Source organism: Pangasianodon hypophthalmus, chromosome 25 (assembly GCF_027358585.1).
Source record: "Pangasianodon hypophthalmus isolate fPanHyp1 chromosome 25, fPanHyp1.pri, whole genome shotgun sequence".
Classification (NCBI taxonomy): Eukaryota; Metazoa; Chordata; class Actinopteri; order Siluriformes; family Pangasiidae; genus Pangasianodon; species Pangasianodon hypophthalmus.
Window position 1 is genome coordinate 2,560,738 of NC_069734.1, and position 23,500 is coordinate 2,584,237.

At 39.4% G+C, this 23,500-nt stretch overlaps 1 protein-coding gene across 1 annotated transcript in view; it reads left to right on the forward strand.

Moving 5' to 3' along the window:
- The first annotated feature begins 773 nt into the window (after positions 1-773).
- slc7a10a (solute carrier family 7 member 10a) overlaps positions 774-23,500 on the forward strand; it is a 35,843-nt gene continuing 13,116 nt past the window's right edge. Inside the window, exons 1-4 of the mRNA XM_026937424.3 lie at positions 774-1,351; positions 10,588-10,792; positions 12,130-12,281; positions 22,921-23,046. Coding sequence (XP_026793225.1) covers positions 1,207-1,351; positions 10,588-10,792; positions 12,130-12,281; positions 22,921-23,046 — 628 coding nt within the window. The 5' untranslated portion in view covers positions 774-1,206. The remainder of the gene's footprint in view (positions 1,352-10,587; positions 10,793-12,129; positions 12,282-22,920; positions 23,047-23,500) is intronic.

The following is a 23,500-nucleotide window of genomic DNA, read 5'->3' on the forward strand; positions in this document are numbered from 1 at the left end:
AATCACTGATCACCATCACTTCCCATTAAACAATCACTGATCGCCATTATTCTCAACAACCAATCATTGATCACCATCGCTTCCCATTAAACAATCACTGATCACCATTGTTTACAATTAACCAATCACTGATCACCATTGTTTCCCATTAACCAGTCACTGACCACCATTAATCCCAGCAACCAATCACTGATCACCATCACTTCCCATTAACCAATCACTGATCACCATTGTTTCCCATTAACCAGTCACTGATCACCATTATTCCCAACAACCAATCACTGATCACCATTGTTTCCCATTAACCAGTCACTGATCACCATTATTCCAAACAACCAATCACTGATCACCATTAATCCCAACAACCAATCACTGATCACCATTGTTTCCCATTAACCAATCACTGATCACCATCATTTCCCATTAACCAATCACTGATCACCATTATTTCCCATTAACCTATCACTGATCACCATTATTTGTCCACATGTGCACTTCATTCTCTCCTCTTGGTGATATTTATAGTAATGAAAGTGAGTTATTCCATCCATAACCGTTTTCTTAGGGTTTATTTCCTGACTCCTCACTACCACTGTTTCATTTTTCAGCATTCTCGATAGAAATGATACAATTTTATACATTTTTAAATATGTAAATAGTGGCTTTGTGGGACCAAAGATTTCCTCTTTCTATAAGTAACACGTTAGTAATCTGTTATTTACTTTTCTGATGAAACTCTGCTCTATGTTGCACTAACTGCCTCGTTTCATCATGTAACATCTGGTTATGCAAATTATCATCATGACGATCAATGAATATTCCAATGAGGTTATGACGTCATCTGCCGCCTTCTTAGCGTCTCGCTTCTTTCCCCTGAAAAGAGCTGACAACATTCACTGCACATCTCGTGAACTAAATTCACTGATCATTGAAAGCTTTTTCCTTCTTTCTTCTGAACAAACAAAGCCGTTTGGAGCTCGCCGTCACTTCCGGTTTCTTTGTACTCGGGACAGACAGGTGCGCTCCAGGTGTCAGGTTAACGCGCGCGCGCTTTCCTCAGGATGCGACCAGGCGCAACTTGGCGCGTGTTCAAGAGTGGAGAGGGTTTGTTTCTTTTTGCGCATGCGCAGCGCGCGCCGCACATCCGCCTGCTATATGAGAGCGAACTCGGGCATGTTTTAATTTTTTTTTAAAACACTCTTCGAGATGGACGGGACCGAGGCGAACCGGAGGAACTGCACGAGGAGCGACGCGGTCGCAGATCCGGGCCAAGACCAGAAAAGCGGCTCGAAGGACCGCGTGACACTTAAGAAGGAAATCGGTTTGATGAGCGCGTGCGCTATTATTATAGGTACGTCCTTTCCTCGTGCTCATTCCGCTGTGCATGTGTGTGTGTGTGTGTGTGTTTATAAAGTGTAGCTTATTTCCCTTGTTTTTTTTTTTCTTTCTTTTCATTTTGTTTCATACTTTTCCAGGAAGCTGTAAACTTTCTAAAAGGTGCAGTCACGTTTCATATAAAGATTAAAGCACACTTTTTGCTCGTGCATGCTTTAGATATAATAATAATAATAATAATAATAATAATAATAATAATAATAATAGTGAATAAAGAAGCACTTGTTTCTGAAGAAGAAAACTTCTGAAGTGGCGTTAGCAGCAAACATCCCTCTCTCTCTCTCTCTCTCTCTCTCTCTCTCACTCTCATCCTCGTGCAGTATTGCATCATTAGGAAGTTGTACTTGAACTTCAGCGCCTACGTGGCTACAATGCACTTTCATGCACGCGTTCATTCGCCACGTATTCTCTCAGCCCCGGCACACAGCAGCACACAAACACATTTGTTCCCAGGTTTAGTGTCAGCGTTCAGAAACTCCTGCTTTTAGGGGTCCAAGCACCGAAACGCTCTTGTTTGTTATGATTATTCTTATTACTGCTACTACTGCTACTACTGAGGAGGTGAACTCCTAGGAGCACGTGCATGCAGAGACACGTTGCATGACTCCACGTGCCATCTTTATTTGTTTATATATATATATATATATATATATATATATATTATAGTATATATAGTATATATACTGTAATGCATAATGGTTGATCATAATAACATGTATATAATGAGTTTGTTATTGTATAAATACATGGTGTTACATCATAATAATCCATGTTATGCATTTACAGTCTCAGAAAAAAGTTTAGTAAACTGTACCTTTCCTTCTCTCTTGTGTGGAACTGGGAAGCGTACACCTTTTGTACCTTTAGTCTCTTTTTTCTTAGAAACATGCATGCAGTGTGTCTTACTGTAAAAGCTAATTAAGGTGCATTTATGGACCTTAGATTAGTTTTACTGTACACAATAACCCATGTTTCCAGGTGAAAGATACACACTAAAGCACACTAAACTTTTTTGGGCAAATGACTGCAAATCTTTCAGTGGCCTCCCAGTTTCAGCATATTTTCCTGTTTGTTCTCTTGCCTTTTGTTTTTCCACTGAGTCAGACTTACTCTGTGCTTTCAAGGAGCTAGCGGAGGTAGATGGATGGACAAACATTTATTGCTGAACTCCTACGCCACGGCAGCTCGTACACTCTTAATGTAGATGTAGCTTGTCTGAATCCGACTCACAATAACATTTCAAAATAGTAGCCGACAAAATCCATCGTTATAGTTAGAACGCCGTTCGTAATGATCCATTGTAAAGTAAACGAATAAAACAAAAGAGGAGATCGTGAGATTCTCTCACGACCCCATGTGTAAATCAACTGACCCTTTAACTAAAGGTATTAAACATGTACTCTTAACGGTACCAGCCCAGTGACAAGGAAGGTTCCAGTTTAGTAGTATCTTTAAGAGTATATCTCTTGGCAGTATAGCTCTCCATCTTGCACTAGATGTGTGGAACATTTCGAAATACGGCGCATGATAAAACACATTACAGCGTTAAGGTCGTAATGGATATTCTCTGTTCCATCTGTGTTGCTGCTGGCTCCAGTTCAACAAACCACAGAGGTCATGCTTCTGAGCTTTCTCAAATATAAATCACATCAGGATCATGAGAAGAAAAAACATAAAACTTATTTATATCGTCTTGGTTAAAGCCGTAAATCCCAAGATCGTTATTTAGATATTCATTTAAAGACAAGACACTCCAAGTGAACAGACAGTTTATTTAAATTTGATAGACAAAAGTGTTTTCGGTACTGTACATTTTTTCAAATTTTTATTTATTTATGCAAATGAGGCTTCATCTAATTAAATATGTAAATTTAAAATTCATACTTTAAATTCATACTTTAAAATTCATGTGTAAATTCGCATTAAAATATTTATTTCACTGTGAGAAAGCTCTTCAGAGATATAGTTTTTTGTAGGAAAGTCATTTATTTATTGATTAATCAAGCAAATAGTATGAACATAGCATGTCAGAGAAATAGTTTTTCATACCAATTTTCAGTATAAAATCTAACATAAATCCAGCGATTATCTACATTTTAAAGAATTTCTCAGGAATAAGCTTCTAAATAGTGATGGGAATGCACATTTCATGCAGGTCATCTAAGAACTGAGGTCTTTGGCTCTGAAAGAAATAAAAACTGATTTGGAGAAAGTCAATTTTTGTATAAACATGGTTTCATTTATTAATCGCATATATATATATATGACATGGTGCGATTGTGCCAGGAGGCGGAGCTTAAAGCCTTCTTCAATGTTGCTAACTTTCAGATGTTAGAAAACAGTGAAATAAATATATTACGGTTGAGAGTGACGTTACTACAGTTTAAGAAGAAGATGTCATAGATTCAATTTATTAAAAAATCTGACAAATCATTGAGCAAATTCATAATTTCTACTTGTAATGTCTTGCCTTAAGGCACATTACTCAGTAACGAAGCAGTGAAAGTCTCGACCTGTGGAGGTACTCAGAGGTTAATAATACAGGGAGGCTGTTGAATGACCTTCATGAGAACATGTTATCGCAAAAGCTGTATCTCAACCACCTTGGGAAAATTTTGGATATTTCCACGCTACTCAAATAAACGTCGTCCCTACTCAGCAATCTTTACTTAGCGAGATATGGCTTTTGTTTTTCTGAAATTAAACGTAGCTTTCCGATTTTCCTCTTTGGCTTTATTAGGACTGACGCTGCGAGAAGCAACAGAAGCACAGGTACATTTACTACAGCCTACATTCTGTTAGTAAACACAGTATGGTCCCTTATTTAAATTCCCACGACGCTTCATGCCAGGGTTAGCCATGCCCGGTCTGAATGCCGGAGTTTGATGGACTATCTGCAGGTCTACAGGTCAACATGCTGAGGTCCATTTAAGTGAAAGAAAGCCTCTGACTTTGTGGCCGAGCGCCAGAAATGCGAGACGCATTAATTCTATACAAATCTTACATGTTCAGTAGAAACAGTCCAAATAAATGCTTCCTTCCTGCTCTGCATCTTTATTTCCAAAAGAAAGAACTGTTGTCTGGAAGAAATCAAGGATGAATGAACGTAATGGAGATGTTTAGTTACTGCAAATGCTTCTAAATGCTTCGGTACAAATAACCAGGAAAGACCGAGCCAGTCTTTGTCTGTCAGACGGCTGAGAACTGGAGGGCAGTTTCACCAGGTCGTCTGTCAGAGAGACGTCACGTGTTTAGAGCATGCAATTCACCTGAAGAGGCGAGAAAAAGACACCAGACCTGTTCAGGCACATGTCTGACCCTGAACCCAACAGTGGCTGAAAAAAGGATCATTCCAATAATTAAAGGCTCAAAGCTGGCAGAAATAGTCACAATTATAGTAACTGTCAACTGTATATAATGACCCATGTTGTTATGCATGACTTCTGTAGATAGTTAACACTTTCAGGGATAAATTATTTTAAAACATATCCACCTTCTTTAGCTATTTTTTAAAATTACATAATATAGCATATCATATGAATTTGAACTTTTTCTAAATGTCAGTTAAATGGATCATCTATCTCTAGGAATTCCATGAGGGAAATTAGATCTGAAATTTAAAAAAAAAATGTGTTTATGAACAAAAATCGTTAACATTGAGGTCCAAAATATTTTATGTTGAAGACCAAAATTATGACCAAAAATATCATTTTTGAACAAAATATTCCAAGATCTTGCTAATAGACATGAACAAAATGTATACAGTTTAGGACTGTTACATGATGCAGCTGGTTTCAGTGGAAAAAAATAATAAATAAATAAAATGTAAAAAATCTTCAACAAAAAGCAAAACTAAGGAGTAGTTTTAGTAATTTGGGATTGTGTGTAGAAAGATTGTAAAGATACCAGAGACATGCGGCATTGAGAATGATGAATAGTCTAGAGAGTAATTACAGTAAACGTCTCGAGGGATTTGGAGATGAATAACACCCTATATATTTTCCTAAACACAGCTTTATTTTGACTCCATAAGCGTGAACACTATGTATGAAAGGGTTAAAAACAAGACAAAAAGCATAAAGACAATGATATAAAGACAGCATAAACTGTATATATAAAGTTTGCTCCTGCACTTTAGTTCATTTTTTTTTACATTCTTACTATTTCCTCCCACGCCCAAACAACAATTTCCTCTGGAAAGGGAAGGAGACGTGTGAAAGTGTATTTGACTGTGGATTTCCACAAACACGTCATACACACACGCACACATACATATGCACACATATGTGTGGTTTCCTGTGTTACCCCTATCGAGGGAAAGGACACTCTGACCCATAAACAATCCACTGATAAGACAGGGGTTACATGTTCTTTTAAAAATTACACAGGACACGACTACAGCCGGCTTCACACTGTACGTTTTGTTCACAGACAAAAATCGCACGTAGTTAAAGAATTCTTTGGTTGTGAGTTGAGATTGGTGGTGTTAATGTGGCGTGTTTACGTTATTGGCAGATGATTTAGCACCATTACGACCAGACAGGCGACGACAAAGTTCTGGCAGTGATGGAAATTTTTATTCAAATGTCAGAGTGTGACACGCATGTGACGCTCGTGTAAAATCCACCAACAGGAGGACGGCAAAATCATGGAACAGCTACGAATCTTTACGTTTAAGCAGCTGAGCTCACAAATTATTCAATATAATGTTATCAGCTGAAGTTTTATAAAGTTACTCCACTTTCATTCAGTACTGAAGAAGTACTGAAAACAAACTGCACCCTACACTATGCTATAATTTTTCTACTTTACTGTATGTACACATCTATCCATCATCCATCCATCCATCCATCCATCCATCAGTTATTTCATTTTTCCATCGATTCATCCATCTATTCAACCATCCCCGTCTGTCTTCATTCATTCATATATATGTATTCATTATTTTTGTCCATCCATCCCTCATTCAGTTCATCCATTTATGCATCCAGTCACTCACTCATCTAACAAACCCTCCATTATACCACGCATTGATCAGTTCATTCATTCATTCATTCATTCATTCATTCATTCAGTCATATCTGTCTATTCATCCATCCTTCCATTCATCCATCCATCCATCCATTTATATATCTACCCATTGTTTAGTTTGTTCGTTCATTCATTCATTCATTCATATCTGTCTATTCATCCATCCACCCATCAGTTCATCTGTCTGTCCACCCATCCATTTATATGTCTACTCATTGTTTAGTTCATTAATTCATTCATTCCATCCAGTTATCCATGTATCCATTCTTCTGTCAATTCAACATTCCATGAACTCATGCAATTATAATGCTATTCATCTGTTCCTTCATACATTAATGCATCTATCTATTAATCCATTCATTCATCTATTTATTCATCCATCCATCATTCCATCAATGCATCCATTCATCTATCCATCAGTTTGTCTGTCCATCAGTAAATCTATATGCCCATCCATAAATCTACCCTTTGATCAATTCATTCATTCATTTAATTATCCTTCCATATCCATCCTTCCATCAGTCTGTCTACTCATCCATCCATCCTTCCACCTATCCATCCATTCATTCCATCATCAAACATCCAACATTACATCTATTTATTTGTTTGTTTGTTCATTTATTTGTTCCTTTATTTGTTTGTTCATTTCTCCATCCATCCATCCACCCAACCATCCATCCTTCTTGTTTAGTACATCAGCAGCTCTAGCTCTGAGCAGTAGCGATGACATCATCTAATGCAGTATTGATTTTCCACCCTGTGATGTTTTCATCCATTCACTCATGCTCAGCTCTTTCCTGTGCCCTTTCCTGCAGCACACAGAGAGGATGTGGTGAGCCACTCTCTGCTTAAATTCCTCTTCTACCGAATAGCTTTCGAGTGCTGTTCTGTATCGAGTAGCGTTGGTTAAATCAATAACAGACTGGGTTAGAAAAGAGACAAGAGACACAGCGGGAGGAAGATCCCGGATTTATTCCTGATACAAGCTGCCAGTTGACTCTTCGTGGCATGTGATGCGTACCATGCACAAGAATAAGACTGAGAATTCCCCTAATATATTCTGCTACTGAAAACCAGACACTCTTGCGATCCATCGTGACGGTATTAGCGTGATAAACAAGGGCTGTCACCTGAATTATACAGAACCACTTCAAGCTGATGCATGCAAATGTTGCACTTTTAATGTACTGCAGTCAGCATCTCTGAGATTATTATATATAATTTATACACAGACATAAAACAAATTAAACAGAAAAAACAGTGGCTCTGTTATGCTCTGGGGGGCATTTATTTATTTTGCGTCGAGTACACTGCAACTCAGTCCAAAGTTCTGACTTATCACCTTTATCCTATATACTCCCAGTGGGCGTGGTCTCTTCCAGGATGACTCCGCCCTCTTCCACAGCACGAGGGCTCACTGAAGGGTTTAATGAGAATAAAAATGATATAAATCACATGCTGTAGCCTTCACGTCTCTGAAATATCACATGTTCCAGAGGAACAAAAAGAAAAATGTTTTAAACTCGTTATTTATATAATTATCTAAACTTTTATTTAGAGTCTGCTCACAGGTTTGTCTAAGAGCCTCAACCTTTTTGCTTTTTATTTTGTTGCAGTGTGCAATTAAATCAAACCAAACAGCAAACAAACCAAAAGTATTAATTTCTGTCTGAATCGGAGTCAGCAAATGGACAGATAAGTGTGAAAGCACCTTAAATCTTCCAATTCTTTCCAATTCTGCGAATAGGTTTTACGAAGCAACTCTCAGGAACCAGGAACTTGTGAGAAGTATTTGTGGTTTTCAGTGTCTTACATTCGTCAGAGAATTCTGTTTAACTCATTACAGAGATTTCAACCTCCAAACAAATGAGATTATGTGAAGCTGCAAGCCTGAGACTTTTACTGAAGAACCACAAATCATCCCTGACAGGAGTCGTTATCAAACAGAAGCGTTCACACACTCATTCACGACATTCTCCGCTCTACTCAAACTCACCTTCTCCTTTTAGGGGTGGAGAGTTCAGAGTTTACTCCACCGTGGACTTTAATCCTGATTTCTACACCGCCACGTCTGCTGACTTTGACATTTTTCTTTTTTATCTGAAGTTTTTCTGAACTGGCTCTCTAGAAGACAGGACTGAATAGAAGAGCTGATTGCTCAGAGAAGTACTGGTCCTTTCAGTCCATTCATTTTTATTTATATAGTGCTTTTAGCAAGGAACATTGTCAGAAAGCAGCTTTACAGGTTGATTTAGATCCCTAATGAACAAACCAGAGGTGACAGTGGAGAGGAGAAATCTCTCGGAGACAATACAAGGAAGAAACCTTGAAAGGAACCAGAGTCATCATGGAACCCGTCCTCTTCTGCGTGCCAGTGATACACGTGTAGAAGAGTAAAGACAAACACTACTCAGTGTGTTCAGAGTCCATTACTTATGTCCAAAAGTTATGGCAGTATTAAACACATGGAAATAAAGGTTATATTTCTGCAGAATTTGTTTACACTGCTGCTTAAGTTGATTTTCTTGGCATGGCGTTCAGGTTATGCAAATTATCTGTGTGTGTTTCACACCTCTGAGGTTGGATGATTTTTCTTGAATAGAAATGTCTATTATTCTGCGTGAGCATCATGTCCAATTAAGATGCAGTCAGCTCCCATGTCCTTACCTTCACGTGCACTTTAAAGAGATAAAGAAAGTGTCATATTTATATATTTATTGGTCTCAGATGGCATTTCAGAGTATTTTTTCAGTGTATTTACAGCCTAAACATAAATTTCAGTGTGACATATTGTGGAAACAAAATGTCATACAGTGGTGCCGGTCTTAAAACTGCTCCTCTCTCGAGTCGATTTCACATAAGAAAGAGTAGAAAAAAAAAAAAAAAAGCGGAGACACGCCTCCAATATACTGAAACTCCGCCCCATCTTTTGAATAGCACTCAAGTTCAGAGTTACATCTGAGGTCTGAATACTGATGTGCACAATAACAGCACTTAACTCTGAATGCAGTGAATAAGAGTCATGAGATGAGTGCCTTTAGTTAGATTTAGATTCAGTCTTTATGATTACACCAGCATTTCCTAGCAATTCAACCTTTCATCATCAGTGCTTAAAGGTTATTAATTATTAATAATTATAAATTATTATTAATATGATCTGTATTCAAAGACAGTGACGCCATGCAATAAATACATGTTTATAAGCAGAATAAAGAGAAGAACACAGGAAGAGAATGTATATCAGAGAAAAAGGACAGAAAATTCCAAATTTGGTGTGGAAGAGAAGAAATTCCCAACGCATTAGGCGTTTTCCAGGTGTTTTGATAAGGACGACAGGTCTCATTCAAGCGTCAGATATTTTCTTGTGTTTTTTCCTCTTTTTTCAGTGATGGCTGGTGGTGATATTAGATGTGATGTTTATCAATAGCTTGACAATGAAACGATTAGATGCATTACAATGTATTGTATCACATGCAAACTAACACACATACACACACACACAAAGACAGATATACTGATACTGTAGATATCTATCTGCATTCATGATTTTTCATTTTGTAAGTGTTTCAAAGCTGGCTTCATGCCGTGTTTTCTCCACACACCAAACAGTAAACAGAAAAGTGGTAACCCTTTTTGTTTAAAAAAAAATAATTACACGTATGCTTCTGTCCTTTTGTGTATTTTGTGCTTTGATTGGACAATGTGTGTTTCTTTTTTATTTTGTTTTTTTTTTGTTTTATTTCAAAAGCATTTTAGGGGAAAAAAGCTTGCTAAGCATCAACCTCGTTCACGCTCATCCACCTGTGACTGTATTTCACATGCACCTTCTCAATCACTGTTACGGATGTGTGTGAAAACTATCAGCCGAGATCTAATCTAAGGGGCGTGTCACTCTGTGTGTTCACCTGGCGTGACTATCACTGATAGGCTTCATGAATCTACAGCTCGGGGTGAGAAAGAAATCTGCCCCAGCCTCACTTCTCGCTTCTTCACACCATTCAGTGTTTTTCTTACGAATGTTTGTGGTGCTGTTGCGCTCAGTTCCACAAAAATCCACAATAATCCACTTTTACTACAGCATATAATCTGATGCGGTGCCAAAAGTGAGACCTTTTAATGTCTGAGCATGAGGTTTTCTGTTTGTTCTGTGGTTTTTTACAGGTAACATCATTGGCTCAGGTATCTTCATCTCTCCAAAGGGGGTTCTGGAGCATGCCGGCAGCGTGGGCTTCTCCCTCATCGTCTGGGTCCTCGGTGGAGGCATCTGTGCTCTGGGCTCACTGTGCTACGCCGAACTGGGCGTCACCATCCCCAAATCTGGGGGAGATTACTCCTACGTGACGGAAATCTTTGGAGGACTGGTGGGGTACGAGGGATTTTTGCATTTTTAATTCTCTTGAAATTATTTTCGGTGAAGAGACACTTTACATACAGCATGAGCCAGCGAGCAGGTTCTTACAGATTTATGCTTTCATAATTCATTTCCTGAATGTCACAGGTATCACAATATTTTTTTTTATTTAAACAATTACAAACTCTGGAAGCACTCTTTAAAATGATAAAATGTTCATTTTTTACAGAATTAATTATAATTTATTTATTTCTTTTTTATAGACATAGATTAAAAGCGTCAGTTTTTGCAACACAATGCAACAGTTGCTGTTTTACTGGCAGATATAACATATATCATAGAAATGTCTCCTGATATCGTGATATGATATTTTTGACATTTCGTGCACCCTCAGATCACGCCAGCTGAGACGAGCAAATGCAAGCAACAAAAACACTTCTCTGTAAAAGACACTGAGGTCGTAGAGGTCAGGTGTATGTTGGTGAATACAAAGTTCTTTGTTTTACACACTTTTACGCAGCTTTGTTTTGTTTTAAGAGTAGCCAAAACAGATTTTACTCAGATTTACTCTTCCATTTTGTTGGAGCTGGGGTCATGTGACAGTCAGCTGCCAATCCCAGGATGATAAACGTTAGTATTTATGAATATTTCAACTATAACCCTACATGTTCTTTGGATGGTTATTCATTCCAGCTTTTTAAAAGGGTTAAACTTGCAAACTTTTCTACTATTGTCATAGTTAAATGTACACTTTTCTGGCCACAAGCTTCAGAATCTTAAAGCAATCTGTACACTTGTGTGTATTCAAACATAATTCACACATAAAAGATTTTGGACACTGTCACACAGTAAAGCAAAAGTTGAAGCCTAATATTGTCGTCGTATTTAGAGTTAGCTTAATAACCTTGTGAGTTTGCTGACAAGCTTCAGGAAAGATTCAGGTTAAAATTTCAGTCAAATGGCATCTTCCTGTTGAAGTAAGCGGTTCTTGGCCGTGACAGAAGACACCAGACTCTCTAGTGAAAAACAGAAGTCTAGCTCAGGAGACTAGATTTCTACACAGAACCTTCAACAGACAGACATAAGAGCCCACAATTAGAGATGTGGCCAAAAATTACAGTTGAATTGAAGAGACAGGCAAACTGGGGCTGACAAAAAGGCTGTTGTATGACAAAGCCAGAAAGGCTGTCGAATGTAGTCAAATCCAAGTTACTGTGGACAAAGCTTTAGAAAATAGGTTTAGAATATAGGGCATCATGACTGTACCTTAGAACACTCTCTGTGTGTGTGTGTGTGTGTGTGTGTGAGATAATAATGAGTTATGGATGTTGTTTTTATGTTTTAAACTCCAGGTTCTTGTTGCTGTGGAGTGCAGTATGGATAATGTATCCTACCACGCTGGCTGTGATCGCCCTCACTTTCTCAAACTACGTCCTGCAGCCGGCGTTTCCAAACTGCCTTCCTCCCTATATCGCCACTCGCCTTCTGTCCACTATCTGCATCTGTGAGTTTAACACACACACACACACGCCTCATATCAGTTTGAGCATTTGTGTCCCCGTGGTGTAAGCGTAAGGACAGCTGTATAACAAACTTGGCCAGGCGCACATCAGGGTTAGAATATTTATGGAGACGGCAGGATGAAACCAGTCAAGCAGACACTGCTGACACATGTGGAAGAGCACGTGTGTGTGGGGGTGTGTGTGTGTGTGTGGGTGTGTGTGTGTGGGGGTGTGTGGGGGGGTGGGGGGGGGGTGTATATGTGTTACCACTAGTCTTATGACTCGGCTGGTTTGGGCCTGTATGATCTGGAGTTTGAGAGCTAGAGAACATGAGGAGGTATGAAGGGGGCGTGTGTGCTTGTTTTCTTTTTTCCACCACCAGCATCCCACTTTATTTTTGGTAGCAGAATGCAAACGATATTAGAAGCACCAGAGTGACAATGATGAAACTAAAGAAGGAGAACAAGAAGCCGATTAGAAGCAAGATTAAAAGCTTAGTATAAAAACCACACTTCCTCCTTCTGTCTGTGTTTTAGTGCACTTATTTTCCCAGTCTTGTGGAGTTTGCGAAGGACCAGTTACATAAAGTTCCTTACTTACAAAGGTTTGGAGAAGCGACTAACATGACTGAATGACAACATCGGTTAGCTTTTCATGCTTAACGATGAGTGATTCGTTTATGGCTGTAAATAAGACAATATGAAGTGGTTATGTGTTCTTTCGTAGCGGTGAATTCTTTTGACTAGAGCCACAGATTCGTGGGACAGATGGGATGCATCTACTCTGAATCTTATGCATTTGTTATTGAACATTCTGTTCTCATCATTGGTTTTTTTTTAAAACATGTCGTCAGTTCACTGATTAGACTAGAGAGTGTAAATAACTTGAACATCTGTGAAAAATCCCCTCTAGCCCTGTAGCTAGTCTCTGGTCCAATGAGCTGTCTTCAGCTAAATAATTTAAATAAATGAATGTGATTAGTCACAACAGAGGATCTGCTACATAGCGTTTACAAAACTAAAGTCACTGAACTACTTTTTTTGTTTTGTTTACTGCTACAGTATTTTTTTCCCAAGTATTTGGTTAAATCCACTGAACTAATTTGCTGTGTTTGCATCCAGACCTCAGGCCGAGGCCACCCTTTTATGATGCCTGGTTTAGAACGATGTTCTTTGCAAATGCAGTTTGTCTAAATCTACCCTAGAGGTAGTATTCATAACCCTAATGACTGAAATGATGCAACAAAGACATTTATTTGCTCAACAGTTATTAACAGTTATTTTGTCCAGAGTAAACATCTTTAATACGCCTTTTCAAAACCAGCTATAGTGGTCACATATAAGCCGTCAAACCTGATATAAACTGAACATTTTATAATAGTTTACCCAATATTGGTAATTAAATAAGGGAAAAAATACAACGTTACATTAAAATCTTAAAAATTGATCAAAAAGTGTACATTAATTGTATATTAATAGTGAAAAACTCTAAATGATATTTGAAAGTGAGAACTATTATTCCAGTGTCACGACACGCAGGAACGTGGAATTCGGTTTCTTAGATAAACTGTGTAATAGAATTATATTAGAGATAGGGATGTAAACTTTTGCACTCAACTGTATATAATCCACCCATAAATTGCTGCTAGCAAATGCACATGTCCAAGCCTTATTTATTTGTTTGTTTGTTTGTTTGTTTGTTTTAGTTATGCCTACACCATTATCCAGCAGTTTTTGTTTCTTTTTCCTTGATGTGTTCTTACCTCCTGACAGCACACTTTAGAGCTTTTAGGACCCATAAAAAGGGTCAGAGGTCAAGTTCAGGGTTTTGTGAATGAGTGTGTGTACATAAGGTCAGGTTGAGTGTGTGCTGGAGATGGCAGACGGTGCAGACGTTTGCGTGGCTGCGAGGGCATTGGAGCACCTGACCCTCACATGGCGAAGTGTCAGCCTCTGTAATGGTACCAGGCTTGGAGCGCCACCCGCATTGTACATTGTTTTTTGGGGTCTGGCCGTTGTCACGGGAACAGCATCGCAATTGGAGGAGGGAGGGCACGCCGCCGTCGAAATCAGCCAATCCGAGCGGAGATCTGCTGTCAGTGTGTAAAATAGGAGAATGAAAAATGGGCTTTTAAGAAGCACCAAATCTTATTTAGTGAATCGTCTCACACTCTTCCGATTTTATTGACAAAACAGCAGCGGCGTGTCGGAGACTCCGTCACCCTGCAGGTGGAGACGATGATTTCTCATTCTGTCTCAGAGCTCCATCTGTTATTCTCTTTGTTTTTATTTTCTGTACTCTGTGAATATTTGTGTGTATTTGTGTAGATGTGTATGGGAGCGAGAGAGAGAGAGAGAGAGCGTGAGAGAAAGAGAGAGAGACAGAGAGAGAGATAGACAGAAAGAGATTCAAAGGGGGAGGGGTTAGAAAGACAGACAGAGAGAAAGAGAGAGAGCTAGACAGAAAGATAGAGCGAGGGAGAGGGAGAGAAAGACAGTAAGTGAGAGATGGAGAGAGACAGACAGAGACAACAAGATAGTGACACAGACAGACAGGTAGAGAGAGTGGCAGAGACATAGAAAGAGAGTGATACAGAGAGAAAAGGTGAGAGAGACAGAAAGAGAGTGAGTGAGAGAGAGACAGACAGAGACAATGAGACAGACAGAGAGATAGAGAGAGGCAGAAAGAGAGTCTTGCCCTCCCCTGTTGAATGTTCCGAGTGACAAGGTCACATTGGTGCACTCTGTCCCCACACACACGCACACACAAACACACACACACACACACACACACACACACACACACACACACACACACAGTGTTCCCACTCCTCTCCAGCTGGATCAAGAAACAACTAGAACACCATGAAACAAAAACACACTAACACACACCAAAACACAGCAGGGAATCTGATCCAAACACAATACCATGTGAAGGTCATGTTCTTACACACAAACCAAATTTCACTCTCCTGTACTGTCTCCTGCTCACTCTACCTCTCACTCTACCTGCTTTTAGCACCTGCGTCCAGCGCTAAATCCTCTGGGAATTAGTCTGTAGAGTGAAATGGATACTTTTGGTTTGTTTGCTGTTTGGTTTCACACGGTACATAATTAAACAACCCAAAAAGCAAAAAAACATTGTCCGAGGAGTGTGTAAGGCTGAAAATGTCTTCATAAAAAACAAACCTTTGCCAGGTGAGCATAGAAAACTCAAAAAAAAAAATTTTTAAATCGCTGGACCACAGAGTCAGTGATTTTCTGTGTTGGAGTCGGTGAATAAATGATTAGATAATTACACTGTATAAATGACTAGCTTAAATCTGTCGTGCCAATTTATTTCATTTATTTACATTTAAATAATTCACTCTGCTTTTGCCTCCAGATTGTCTCGTTATTATATAAAAATTTGATCAAAACTTTTTTTTGCCGCCAAACATTAGAGCCTTGGTCACGTCCTATCTTTTGATCAATACATTAAACACAGAAATCGATTTTAAAATGTAAAACCGTATACGCCAGGGGTTCCCAAACATGGACTTTATGAATTATCCCTGACTCCAAGCTTGGACCAAAGTCTTTTAAACTCCAGATTTATAATACAGGACTACTGTAACATCTGAACATTTTATTACATTAGTAACGTATGTATGTGTAACTTAAGCAACTAAAGACAAAGGGATGTTCCTTGCACTGACCTGCCCATGTAGTGGGAAGTGTTGTGTTGCTATAGAAGCGTAATCCACGCCGGGGAGGCGTGATACGGCCTGACGTGAAGCAGAGCAGCCTGGATTATACCTGACATATGATTTTGCGTGCGCATGCAGAAGCAGCGGTAATGTGAGCTGCATTGTTCACACACTTGCTGCCTATCTGAGATACGTCCAGAAGATTTAAAAGCAACCTTGACTAGATTTCACGTCAGAGCCGAAACATCCGTGTCTGTCAGGCTTCCAAGTCGAACTGTTTCGAGATTTTATGAACGGTGATGTTAAACACAATGACGAGCTCGGCCTCTTTTAAAACCTTACGCTGTCGTCGTGATTATCGCCATGAGCTGCGTCTCAAATCGGAAACTCTGACCTTTCATTCAAAAGTATTTACTAATCTAGAAAATCCAGAAGGCTGGTACGCAAAACAGAGCTTTCAGTGGGTTTGAAGGCGACACGAGAGGCTTTTAAAATTCAGACGGTAACTGTAACAGGAAACCCGATTAGCGTTAGTCAGTAACAGTGTAGAATATTACATAAGTATGTGATTTGAGACACGATGCAGGCAAGGGGCGGGGAAATGTTTTTGTCCATTTTATAGCTGAACTACGCTACTGCAATAGTTCGCGTTCAAAATGGTGAAAACCACTAAAATGACATGTAGACTATTATTTTAAACATGGCTTGTGTGACCGTGACTCCCAGTAACATTTCAAAGTATTAGCACACACAATCCATCTTCCATATTTCTAATATTAATTTGTAAAATAAATGAATGAAAGAAAAGAGGAGATTGTGAGTTTCTCTCGTGAGCCCATCTGTAAATGTAAACACATTTGTAAACACACCCCTAGTTTATGAACCCCTGGTGCAGGCCTTTATCTCCCCACTGCATGCTTTATAGATAAACTAGAAAATAGAAATACTTTTTAAAAAACATTTACAGAAACCAGTGGGAGATGTAAACTTATGCACTCAGCTGTATCTATTCATAGTTTTATGTCTTGAGGCTTTTCATAACTTTTGATCAATACATTAAACATATTGAAATACAGTAAAATATTATGTATATTGATATTTTACTTCCTCACAGTATACTTGTAGGCCTGGATGATACAGTAAATATGTATATTAGGGGTCAGGGGTCAAGTTCAGGATTTCCTGCAAGAGTGTGTGTGTATACTGTAAGGCTAGTTTGAGTTAGTTTCAGAGATGTGTTTTAAAACTTGTGTATTTTATAGCGTTACTTCATGCAGTGTGCGACTGTAAACACTAACGCCATCCTCTATAATACAACGCTTTAAGTTCAGTTGTGCGTTCTTGTTTGTTTATTGATGTGATTGATGTGTTTAATAATTTTACATGTGATTTATGGCTCAGAATGTAGATATTCCTGCACAGCAAGCTTTATGTAAAGAAAGTTCTAGATTATTTAACACAATGTTCACATGCATCAGTGCAAAGCAGCGGAGAATGTGGGCCTCTATGTGAGCCGACTCACAAATGTGTGACGATTCCATGAAGCTGGAATGTAAACTCTACACACAGTGTTTGACTCAACACTGTACAGCTCCAGTATGACGTACCACTTAAAGAATGTTTTTCTAGTTGGCTCTCAACCAAACAGAGGGTTACTGGGCTATATGTCCACTTTATAGCCTCTTTTCTGACATTAGTTTGCAAAGGAATTTTCTCTGAAACACAACTTTCCTTTAATCAGCTGGGTGAGAATCGGGCCGTTAAGTTTACAGAGCGCTGTAGTCTGGGACGAGCTTATTAGCAGACATAAGGCTGCTTTCACACAGCGTACGTTTTTACGTGCAATCCTCTGGGAATGTAGCCGCTTAAAAAAGAACTGCCTCTGTCTGCGTTTTTAGCTCATGTCAGAGCTGCCGCAGTTGAAAACTTTCAGCTGTGAGTGACACCAAGAGTTTTTTTTTTTACCTCCCGACCAGTCAGGTTGCACATTGGGCATCAAGTGAGAACACAAACATGGACGTAGTGCTTGTTAATGAGGCACTATGAGGAGATTCACAACAAAAATTTCATAGTTGATATTCCAACTAACAGTGAGAGCGTGTGTATGTTTGGGACGCGCACCTCTACATGATGTGACGTCGCCATTTATCTGTAGCTGCATACCATCAAGTCAGCACAAAACCTCTTGATTCTACTGATCTAGACAGCAAGCTAGACTAGACTAGTCAGTTAGTGGATACTAGCTAGCTCTGGTAAAAGCGTTGTCATGGTTACACATGGTTGTGCACTTTGCGTGATGCGCTTTATTGTTATTGCTATTATTATTTTGTCATATCAGCACGAAAGGCGTACTGGACAGCACTTTTTCTGCTGTGGGTAAGAGTTGTTTTTGATTCAAAAGAGATCTATTAGGCTGCTGTGTCACAATAATGCACACTTGTGCAATCTTTTAGATACATTACATACACACACACACACACGCACACAAACACACACACAGAAACCACCCCATATGGCCAGGGAAACAACTTGCTTGAAACCAGGGGGAGATAACGAACGCATCAGTCGTGCTGGAAACACACACACACACACATACACAGACACAGCACATATTGCTTATTGCACATTGTATGCACACTACTCATACAGCGCACACTGCACACTATACATACAGTATGCACACTACACATACAGCACATAGACATATTATACATACATCACGTGCACAATACACATACAGCATACACACTATACAGCATGCACACAATACATACATCCCATACACATCATACATACAACACACACAGCTCATAAACACACTACACATACATGTTCATTCATTCCAGTAAAATTCTATCTGTTTGTTATAATCAGCACAAATTGTTTCTGGAAACGTGTCATGGTATTTGAAATGACTTTGTTGTTGTTTGTCGACCCTCGTCTGTCCTCCGTATAGCAGGCCGAGACCACCGAGACTTTCCAAGCCAGTCTCTCCCATCTTATTTATTGAGTCTTTTGTAGGTTTTATGGGTCAATTAGCCACTTTGGGAAATCCCTCTTCACTTTTGGCCCGAGTGCTTTTTTAGCTTGGCAGCAGAAACACCAGAGCGGTCAGAGCTTCATTGAAATTCTGCTCTCATTAGCATTGAGTTCATTTAACTCCATTTGGCTGCTGTTGATAAACTTCCGCTTTCGGGATACAGCACACAGAGGGAAATGAAGTGAGACGTGAATGGAGGAAGCGAGACGCAGCCGAAGCACCTGGCAGATATTTCAGAATCGTGAGAGGAGGATCCACGTGCACATATGGCATAGGACGTGTTTATTTTTTTAAAGCCGTATAGACAGCTTTGGACATTTTGTGACGTCACTGAGAGCCAACAGCTCTAAAGTTACAAACTGAGGAAGTGACATCACGTTTAATGACATATGAAGAAGTCATTATAATATGCTAGATGGCTGTAGAATTTTGCATAAAACCATTAATTTCATCATTTTGACTCCAAAATTGACACCAAGTGTACAATTGAATGCAAAAGTTAGCACACCCTTGAAACAAAATGAAGACAAAATCATTTCATTTACACCACTAACAGCCTCTTTCATACTATCTGAGCAGCATGTTGTGGTCTAAAAGTCATCCCTGTTCTTCCTGAAGATGAGAGGGTTAAGACAAAACTTATCTTTCTTCCTTCCTTCTCTTTCCTTCTTTCTTTGTGTGTACTGTCATGTGCATTGTCTCAGTGACTGACCGTTGCATAGTTGTTGCTGTCAGACAGCATATTTCTCAGATTGCTGATCTCTTGGGATTTTCACACACAACAGTCTCTAGAATCTACACAGAATGATGCAAAAAACCAGAAACATTCAGCAGAAACATTCAGCAGTTCTGCAAGCGTGAACGTCTTGTAGATGATAGAGGTTAGAGGAGAATAGAGGAGAGTGGATCGAGCTGACATGAAGGCTACGGTAACTCAAATAACCACTCTTTACAGCCGTGGTGAGCAGAAAAGCATCTCACAGCACATTGAGGTGGACAGGTATAATCCAAATGGATTATACCATTTGTATTTCTATTTCTCTACACTGTGGTTATTTCTATTATTGTCTGTTTTAGTCTTTAAAAAAGCCTTGAAATAGCTCAGGGTACTGACCTGTTTCAACATCAGCATCCTTTTATGAACAGACAGGCGTATGAAATTCACGTGAGAGGTAAAGAATTGAGCAACAACAGCAGTGGCGACTGGCACGCTGCTTTGCAGTGTGTGTGTGTGTGTGTGTGTGTGTGTGTGTGTGTGTCTGTGTGTTTTTATCTGGCTGTCATTTGAAAGCAGTTTGTTTTGAGATCCTGACTGATTCCCGGTTTTTGTAGCTGTGTGTGCGTGTGTGTGTGTGAGTGTGTGTGTGAGTGTGTGTGTGGGCGGGCAGCACCAGGCAATGATGGATGAGAAGGGGGAAGCCATGTCCCCTTTACCCAGTGTCCTTTGCTGCATTGCTGGATTCACGGCACCAGCCGGCCCTGGAGACACCGGATCTCCACTGGAGCTGTTGTCAAACGAGTCAGGATACAAAAACACATGCACAAGCACACACACGAACACACACATATACACAAACACACACACACACCCATACATTGTGCCCAATAGGCAGAAGGGAAAACCTGACTTAAACACATATGTGCACACAAGCTAAACTCTTCTTCTTTATCCCTTTTTCTCTGCTCTATCCCTCCTTTTCTTCTTTCTTTAATTAACATTTTAATAAAACACACTGTAAGGCCCTGTTTCTCTCACCTTCACTCTATTCTCTTCATTATTTTCCTTCTTTTCATTCTTTCCCTCTTTTTTTATTTTTCCTCTTTTTCTTTTCCTGCTTATGTCACAATGTGTCTTTGTTTCTTCTTTTTTTTTTCTTCCTGGCCTTTTTCTCCTTTTCTTTTGTTTTTTTTCTCACTCACTCTCCCAGTTTATCTCTTGTCTTTTTTCCCAATTGGCCCTTCTCTTCTTCATACACATTATCCTTTTCTTTCTTCCTTCCTGCCTGCCTTCCTTTCTTCCTCTTTTCCTCTTCTCTTTCTCCTTCTCTTACTCGTTTTTTCTCTTCTATTCTTTTCTGTTCTCTTCTCCATGATTTCTTTCTTTCTCTCTCTCTCTCTTTCTTTCTTTTCTTTCCTGTAATTAACCCTGTAGGACTGACTGATTTTTTTCCTGAAAGTTACTCTCTGAAATCTGAGCCACATGGCCAAATTTAGCCATGCTGTTCTCATTACTGCGTCACGCCATGATGCGTTCCCCGAAACACGTGATTCCATTTCAACAACCGACAAAGCTTTACAGCGGCCTACAGTGAAATACGAGTCAGTGAGAGAGCGAGATAAAGAGAGACGGAGAGTGAGACACACACACACACACAGAGAGAGAGAGAGAGAGAGAGAGTTGTTCTGAACTGTACTGAGTTGTATTGAGAGGCTCTCTGTAATTACAATGGCTTCTTTTGAAAGCAGAAAGTGGCACCAGTTTATTTGTATTTTCCCTGTAAAACTCTCCTGTACTTATCCATGGCCTTCTTCAGATAATCTGAGCCATGTTGGAAATTGGGGGTTTGCGATGTTCGTAATATTTGATGGTTCTTTTATTTACTATTTGATAACGTTTGATAACTTGACCCCTAAAATCCGATGTTAGGAATTTCCCTGAAAGATTATTGATTGAATATTAGAGAGAGCCTCACACTGAACTTTCTACCCGGTAACGAGGTTTAGGATGATTTTGGGGAAACGGTGCTGTAATAATTTCTCATTACTGCAGTGTGAAAATCAAGTCGATCCTGAAACATTCAGCAGCGCACTTTTTAATGTAATCCTATGAGAAGTGGCCACATATTGGAAGTGAATCATGTAGTGTAACCCTCTTTGTGATTAGCTGCAAGTACAGTGATGAAAAACAGTCAGAGTGGTAATCTTATTCATCTTCTGTCATGCGCAGCAGATCCCTGAATCCAGTTTATTTGTATGAGAGTGCAAGGACAGAATATAAGCACAATAATAATGCTTTCATGAGAAATTATGTGTCAGGTCATACCCAAATGTTTGTTAGAAACAGCAAAAATAAAAACAAACATGTTTTCTGGCAATGTACAGTATAAAAATAGTTACCTTTTTTGCACTATACCTTCAGTTCTCTTGGCAGAACAGACAATCCTCACTGTCTGCCTCTCTCCAACCAATCGTTCCTCAACAATTTTGCTTATTTCTCTTTTTGCTTCATTCCTTAGAAAACAGTGACAAAGTCACATGCTGGACAGGTTTGTTTTCATGAGAAAGTGGGATTTGGGGATCAGGTATGCTTCAGCAGGGATCTCTCCAGCTGAAAGGTGGTGAAGTGTGTGAGCCTCATCTGCAAGCGATCGTGTAGCGTGCACACACCTACAAAACCAAACCACTGATCACAAAGGTTAAAGCTGTGTAATGTGAAAGGCTGAGCGATGGGAATTTGAAAGTCGTGTAGTGTGTACAGGCTTTAAGGCGACCCAGTGGGGAAAAACTTAATGCCAAAAATAAAATGCCAGAAACGTACAGGTGATTAACGCAGGTGAGATTAAGCTCAAAGAAGCAGTGGATGTGGACATGGTGTCATTAATGTTGGATTTGTTGCAAACATGGTGCAATGCAAAGCAGACGGCAACACTGCCATTGATAGATTGAATTGTTGATTGATTGATTTGTCATAATATCGTTTTGGTATAGAAATTGAAATGTAACTGATGCTATCATTACAGCTCTAGATAAGGTGTGTGTATGTATTGTTATATTTCATTGCGTCCACGTATTCATTTGTAGAAAAGATCAGTTTTTACGTGTGTATTTGTCGTCAATGTCAGTGAGTTTACTGAAGTATGAATCATTTCTTTATCAATCTCTCTCTCATTCTCTCTCTCTCTCTCTCTCTCAGTGCTGCTGACGTGGGTGAACTGCTCCAGTGTTCGCTGGGCCACACGCATCCAGGATTTCTTCACCATCGGGAAACTGCTCGCTCTTGTTCTCATTATTGTAGTGGGCATGGTCCAAATTTGCAAAGGTATGTGTGCATGTGTGGGGGGTGTGTATGTGTATGTATGTGGTGTGTGTGTCTGTGTGTGTGTGTGTCTCTCTATATATGAACAAAGTCTTTTCATATCTTCAACTCAATCTCTAGTACAAACAGCCTTTATAGCTCCAGGTCACATGACCTGCATTACTAGCTACAGGTGAGCAGGAAGTTGCATCTGGAGGAGCAGGGAGTTCAAGCACATGTTTTTATTCTCCGTTTAATTATTATTGACCTCACAGTGAATTAATAACCAACGTGTCCTGGACTGGAGTGAAGAAACACGTCAGCAAAAAAACTGCTGGAAAACTTTCCCCCATTATTTTTTCCCCTTACACGTAACAAGCCGACTTAAATTATAATCAATAAAAACTAATCTAGTTTTACAGACAAAAACAAAAAACAAACAATTAACCAGTTCACCAGGACACCTGCTTTGTTTCTG